The 7652-nt window shown below is 40.3% G+C and overlaps 1 protein-coding gene across 1 annotated transcript in view; it reads right to left on the reverse strand.

The window, feature by feature from the left end:
• The window catches only part of sclt1 (sodium channel and clathrin linker 1), a 149611-nt gene that overhangs the window by 1465 nt on the left and 140494 nt on the right, over nt 1-7652 (reverse strand). The window contains exon 23 of the mRNA XM_050043338.1: nt 3976-4054. Coding sequence (XP_049899295.1) covers nt 3976-4054 — 79 coding nt within the window. The remainder of the gene's footprint in view (nt 1-3975; nt 4055-7652) is intronic.

A 7652-nucleotide genomic window follows, 5' to 3' on the forward strand; every position in this document is an offset into this window, starting at 1 on the left:
GGCAAATTGTGATTTGTGATATTGGGCTTTATAAATAAAATTGATTGATTGATTGATTGATTGATTAGGTGTAGTGGTGCCAAGGTGCACCAGAACAATTCTCCACCCCTTTTATTCTATACATGAATAATATTCTTAGGCTGCATAATCTGGTTAAAATTCATATAAATTTTTTAAGCACTTGAGGATCCCATTATCACGAAAGCATATAGTTGAGTTTAGTTTAGTTTAGTTTTATTAGATTGCATAAAACACAAGAGTACATATTACCCATGCACGTTGGCTAACACAATCGAGGATAAAAACACAACAAAGTCCAGGACTTATTTCCATTGTGGTCCTCATAGTACATACAAGGTGGCAACCCACATGTGCGGCGGTTAAAGCTCCATCAATAAAACCATACAAAAACATACACAACCATGGTCACAATAAAGAAACGAAGGGAACAATCATATTTGAGACAGATACATCTTCAAGAGCTGAGGCAATTTTCACATAGGAACCTTTTCCAAAAGCCAGTCTTTTGTAAGAAATTTGCACCGTCTTAAATTGGAGGCTAATCCAAGCCGTTCCATTGAAAAGCCCCAGTGTAAGAAAAGGATCCCTTACCGATAAGAGAGTTAAACTTATACAAGCGCACATCAGCAACACTGGCTCTTGTAGAGATACTGTGTACTTCCCTAACATGTTGAAAATAATTTATTAAAAAAGCAGGGACAGCACCATAAATGATCTCATGTACCATACACAGCCTAGATAAAGTGACTCTCGCTTCAACTGGAAGCCAGTTGAGTTCTTTAAAATGGCTCCTACCTATGTGTGACCGGGGGCCCAGACCTAAAATCACCCTCATAAGCCTGTTTTGGGCAGCCTGGAGCTTGCCTTTGAGAAGTTTAGTTAAACTCTCAAACCAAGAGGTACTGGTGAAATCAAAATGACTTAAAATTAAAGAGTTAGCTAAAACTAACATTGACTCCCTGTCAAGCAATCTGGAGGTTCTTGCTAAAAATTTAGTGAGTCCAGAGACCTTGCCAAGAACTTTGGAAGCCATAATGTTACCAACCAAACTGCTTTCAAGAATACAGCCGAGGTACTTGACAGATGAGGTAGCAGATACCGTCTCACCAATTAGTGTGACCTTGACAACCGAGAACTTACTCAACCTGTGTTTGGAGCCAAAAAGAATAGCCTCGGTCTTGCCTAGGTGCAAAGACAACATATGTCACTCAAGAGAGCCAAAAAAAATGAATGAATTCTCATTTTGACATTTACAGTGTATTGATTGATTCAATCAACTCATGCATTGAGAAACAAGCAAATGAATATTACATCCTAAAACTTGCCGGTAGCTACGTGTAGCCTTTAACTGGCACAGTGAATTAAATTATTTTGGATGTTTCGAACGTGGCACTATTTGCCTGGCACAAGTAACAGCACCACACCTATCTTCATTTGCCATTAAGCATTGCTTAATACCATGCTAATTCAGTCACTCAATCACAAACCAACCAACCAACCAACTAACCAATCATTTGTCACATATATTTGTCATATAAAATACAATTTGAGCCCCTGCACCGTTGCAGGGTCTTGTAGTTCTGTTTCTGTACCAGCCTGTGATATTCCCTGTCATTTTTTTTTTTTTAATGGATGGGTCCCACAAACCCCAGACTTTCACCCAGAAGGTGGGTGTTCACTTCCTGTATTGATGTAGAGCCAAACCATGATGTTTTTTCCTAAACCTAACCACATGCTTTTGTAGCCTAAACCTGTGTTTTGTTGCCTAAATATAACCATGTGAGCATAAAGGTAGAGGTGGACACCTGAAGATGTGAAGGCATTCTCATTTGCCAAAGTGGTGTCAGCTCTCCAGCATCTGGCACCATTTACACTGGTAAAAAAAAACATTAAGGGAACACTTAGTGGGCGCAGCATAACACCAAGCCAGTTGAACTCCAAGGACATCAATCTGTCCATTTAGGAAACACCAGTGATTGTGAATCAGTTTCACCTGCTTTGGTGCAAATGAAAGTGACAACAGGTTGCAATGAAGAGGCAAAAGCAAGAGAACATCCACAAAGGGAAGGATCTTGCATGTGGTGGCCACAGACAGTTTCTCTCCCCTTATCTTTCCCGACTCTTCTCTGGTGTTGTGGATTGCTAGTGTCCTTGTCACTACTGGTAGCATGAGGTGGTACCTGCAGCCCAATCAGGTTGCACAGGTAGTCCAGCTCCTCCAGGATGGCACATCCATATATACAGTTGCAAGAAGGTTTGCTGTGTCTCAGAGCAAAGTCTCAAGAGCATGGAGGAGATACCAGGAGACCAGCTGTTACACAAAGAGAGCTGGACAGAGCCATAGAAGGGCATCAACCCAGCACAAAGAAAGATATTGACTAATGAACTTTAAAGGGGGCGTGGCTCAGCAAATGACTCCACAACGTTTGGACCAATCATCACAAACCTTGCAAGCAATGTCTTAAGAGGTACCAGGAACATATCCTGAAAGTTTAATTCGAATTGACCACTAGGGGGCACCACAAATGCAAAAAATGGTCTTGGGATCACACAAATCAGACTACACAACTTGCAGAGTATGTTTAACAATAATGATGAACCACAAGTGTTCAGTTATTTTGAAATGGATCACTAGGGGGCGCCACAAGTTCTAAACAACTGCAATGGTCTTTCTTTGGTGGATTTTTTTTAACTAAGCCATTAAAGCATGTCCCCAAAATGTTTCTGCAGTTGACCACTAGGAAGTGACAGAGTTTCCAAAGAGGAGACTGGCCCAGTAGAGATTTGGACATAAATGACTGAGCATCTGTCTGATTGTTATAAAACCTGTCATTTATCTTTAACACAAGTGTGGTAAACTGTCAGAGGTCTTGATCTTACCCAGCTTTCAACTACCATGCTGCCTTTAACCTCGGAATGGCCGCTTGCGGCTATATTTGTATTATTATTCTGATAAGTAGGGGCAGGAGCTGTACTGTATGTTTCACCATCACCACCAACCACATTTGTTTGTCTAACAGGTGAGTATTTTCTGTATGGAAAATTCAGCATTTATTTTTATATATTTTTCATATGAACCTAAAAAAATGGGTTCATGGTAGTTAATATGATGCTACATGGAGAAGCAGAGTGCACATTTTTACAACTAGATTTTTTTTTGGTAATACAAATTTATTTGTATTTTTTCAATGAGACTATATGATCATGTTTTAAAGGAGTTATAAGCTAGCCCTTTTGCTTGCTGATGATCTATTCTGTGGGGCAGAAGCTGTTCAAACCACATTCAGATGTGCTGGTAAATAAATGCAAAAGAAGTTGTTGTGGGATCTCTTCAGTCTGCTGAGATTGAGCCAGAAAAAGGAGGTTAAAACGTGTGATATTCTCAACATGATTAAAGTATTACAGTAGTCCATCCAATATTTGATTATGTGATCCCTCCGTCTTTCTGTGTCTGCTCCTATTATTCTCATCACTATTATTTCATCCCTAAATAGTTATTAGTTATTGTTATTGCTGTTAGTTATTTTGCATTTATGCAGTAAATGTACAACTGCTCATTACGCTGTTGAAGTTCATAGGATGGACTACGTACTGTAAATATAAACTTTCCCTAATTTTCTTTGTAATGCTGCTTGGCGCTTCTGATGCTACTGTTGCAGATTTCTAGTAGTCTCACCTCCTGCGCATTGTCTGTCTGTAATGGCTTTTCTTAACACATTGCAACAAAGGCTTTACATTAGAAGAAGCTAACAGAAGCTGAACAGGCCTGAACAGCAAAGGGCAGCTTTTCTCTGCTGGTTGAAAACAGTGCAGAACAAACAGCTTATATTACCTCTCATAAGACCCGAATTGTTCAAGAATTGCTCACTGTTTCATCTCCCCTTTACATTAAACTCTCTTGTATGGGAAATCAAGCTGTAGGGTTATGTGTGTGCCGGTGTGTGTTACACAAACCTCATAAACAGTATTATGGTCAGTTTCAAGCTGCATCTCCAGCTCGTATGAACGCTGCTTCTGCTGATTCAGCTCTGCTCTGAAATACACAGGAAAAAAGAAAGAACTAAGCCACCTCTCAAAGACAAAACATTTGTACGGCTTTATTTGTGAGTGTTTTAATATGTTAATTTTCCAATGCATCTCAGCCTAGTACAACTGTTGCTGAGGGCAAAACAACTGTAGTGATTGTTTTAACTATGATCAAAATCTTTGTTGTCCACTTCAGTTCTCCCTTTATGCTGTGTTCACACTATGAGCAACTTAACAACAGGCTACAGACAGAGGTGTATCCATATTGATTCTCAAAAAAATAAAATAAAATATCCAATTAACTCACACTCAATCACTACCAACCCAGATGGCAGATTTATAATTTTAAATACATCAATCAGCAACATAAATTTGACCACAGCAAATTCGCACCCCTACTTTCATAGTTTTTTTTTTTTTTACATCATTACAGTAGGTAATTTCACAGACTCCAGAATAATGACTGGGGTGATTTTAGTCCTCAACTCAGCAACAGACTGATCAAGAACAGCAAACAGAAAATGGCACTCAACAGAGAGACAATTAAACAGTATATGGAGGAGTTCAAACTTAGTGACAGTTGGCGACTACATAACCTGACAACATAAGAATTCTCAATAATGGAGAAATTTGCCACATTTTGAGTAAATATCCAATCAGGGTTGATGATGAATGTCAATTAAATGGGAATGGGAAGCAAATAATTCCTAAGTGCGTGCTGCATTGACAGGAAAGTTGAGTTTTTCTTAGTTTTCCTTCTTGCAGTATAAACAAACCTGCTCAGCACGTGGAAGTGGGCATCTAAAACACGGCTATGCTTACAAAAAGTTAAGTGGTCTGAAATTACGTACTGCACTTTTCGACTAGGACAGTGGAAAAATGACATAAATTCAATTACACTACTGATATCAACCACACCAGAAAAAAATGACAAATTCAGTAACACCATAGCGTTATACAACAAAAAGCCTTATTGTATCGTGTCTAAGGCTGTGTATCATCACCACAGCCAAAAGCTATTACTTTGTTGGCCAAAGCATAGTGTCAAGTGACAAAAATACTCATTCATCGATCATCTGCCCTCTTAGCCTGCTGGCCTTGGTTGTTTTTTGTTGTTCCAGTTTATATACGTGGCCTGGAAATGGTCTAAAGTGATTTTCCAACCAGCCACAGGCCAGTGACTGCCAATTTATTAAAGCTCTTCATTATAACCCAACAGAAACAAAATAAAACTCCCAAAACTGTCATGATTGTGTAGCAGGAAGGAAAAAGGAAGTGATATCACAGCCTTGTCCACCTGAGCAGGAGAGGAAGGAGGAGGGGAAGGTGATAAATTAAGGGACACCTGTGAGACTTGAAGGAGGATAGAAAGGAGAAGTGAGAAAGGGAAAAAAAAGGGAAATAAGTAAAAGGGTGAGCCCAGCACTGGATTAAATGAAAAGACAACAATGAATTAAACCTAGTGACAAAGTGTTACAAGAACTGGCTGGAAATGAACGGTGAGGAAACAACGACCTCAAAGAAAAGCTGATCTCTGGAGTAGGTGGAAACAGACTGGGTCTGACCCGGCCCGAGCCCGTGCACGTTATGTCCGGGACCAGCCTGGCCCGTCCGATTAACTGTAATTATGGGCCCGAGCCCGATTTAAACCCGACATTTTTCAATAAGTTGGCTGTTATAATTAACGCTAAGGACACACAGAGCGCGTTAGTGCTGCGGAAGTCCTGCGAGTGTACTTGCAGGTGCTTGACTGTCCACACAGGCAGCGCATTTCTCCCGCGCTCTCCGCGCCGGTTAAACATCGACTCCACTCGTCTGTTCCTGTCAGTACTCGTTTTTTCACTTCAACAGGTCATTTTAAACATGGGTAAGTCCATATTTTCATTGTTTTTTATAACGTAATAAGTTAATGACAATTTGTCATTGCATGTCCATGTATTGAGCGTGTTGGGTAAACACTGAATGAATAGGGCATATTTTTTGGAGGCACGGAAAGCTGCTGTCCCTCCCACTTATCTCTACCACACCCCCTCTCTCTCTCTTTCTGTATGTGTGAATTGCAACCCCCAACCTGTAACCATTTCTCTCTCTCTCATATCTGACTCTCTCTCTCTCTCTCTCTCTCATATCTGAGAGAGGGCCCTCTGAGTCAGAGGGGTGGGGGCCCTCTGGGTCAGAGGGGTGGGGGGTCCCGGCCCGACCCGGCTTGGGCCCGCGGGCCGGCTCGGCCAGGCTCGGGCTCGGGCAGAGAATCTAAGCTCTACTTTTTTTGATTAATAAAGTGAATAAACTTAAACTTAAACTTAACTAAACTTACGATATAACGACGAAGACTCTGTCTGTGGGTGTGTCTGTTCCACGTTTTTCTCCTCAATCCATGTGAAATTTGGCACAGTGGTAGAGGGTCATGGGAGGATGCGAATGAAGCAATATAACATCAATTGGCCAAAGGGGGGCGCCAAAGCAACCGATTGAAATTGCAAACTTTGAATGGGCATATCTCATGCCCCGTGTGTCGTAGAGACATGAAACTTTGCAAGATATATCACCCTATATATAGAGATGCCTCGCCTCATGAGGAACAAATTTGCCTCAATAACCTATAACTTCAGGTTATATAGATTTTCCGCCATTTTGAATTTTAAAAAAAACACTTAAAATCAAACTCTTCCTAGGAAGTTTGACCGATCTGCATGAAACTAAATATCTAAAGTTCCCTCTTGGCAAAGGTTGTAAAACTTACTAAAACTGAGCTTCTATAAGGCAGTGAATATTGCGGAGGCTCATTGCATAAAGGTGTATAACATCTCAAGGGTTTCACCGATCACCACACAACTTTGTAGGCATATGACCACACATAATCTGAGGGGACCCTCCATTATTGACCCGATCAAACAAAATGGGGGCGCTAGAGAGCTAATTTCTTATCTAGGCCTAACCGCCATTTCGATTTTTACTAAACTTGGTAGATATGTAGAAAAGGACGCCTCAAGGTGACTGGAGAAATTTACCTCTAATTGGCAACTGGGTGGTGCTTTAACAACAGAAAAATGCTTAAAAATGGCTAAAATGCAACCGAATTTTTGGTATGACTAAGTCATAGTATGGTATGCTGTTTGACACTATTGACCATCAAATTCTGCTACAGAGAATGGAACACTTAATTGGCCTAAAAGGTTCTGCACTAAGCTGGTTTAAATCTTATTTATATGATCGTTTTCAGTTTGTTCACATTCATAATGAATCATCCTTACGTATTAAAGTTTGTTTTGGAGTTCCGCAAGGTTCTGTGCTCGGACCAATCCTATTTACTCTATATATGCTTCCTTTAGGTAACAGCATTAGAAATCACTCTGTAAATTTCCATTGTTGTGCGGATGATACACAGTTGCATTTACCTATGAAGCCAGAAGAAAGTAATCAATTAACTAAACTTCATAATTGCCTTAAAGACATAAAAACCTGGATGAGCACCAATTTCCTGATGTTAAATTCAGACAAAACTGAAGTTATTGTTCTTGGCCGCAAACAACTCAGAGACTCTTTATCTGATGACACAGTTTCTCTAGATGGCATTGCTCTGGCCTCTAGCACTACCGTAAGAA

This window comes from Epinephelus moara, chromosome 5 (genome assembly GCF_006386435.1).
Source record: "Epinephelus moara isolate mb chromosome 5, YSFRI_EMoa_1.0, whole genome shotgun sequence".
In the NCBI taxonomy this organism is placed as follows: domain Eukaryota; kingdom Metazoa; phylum Chordata; class Actinopteri; order Perciformes; family Serranidae; genus Epinephelus; species Epinephelus moara.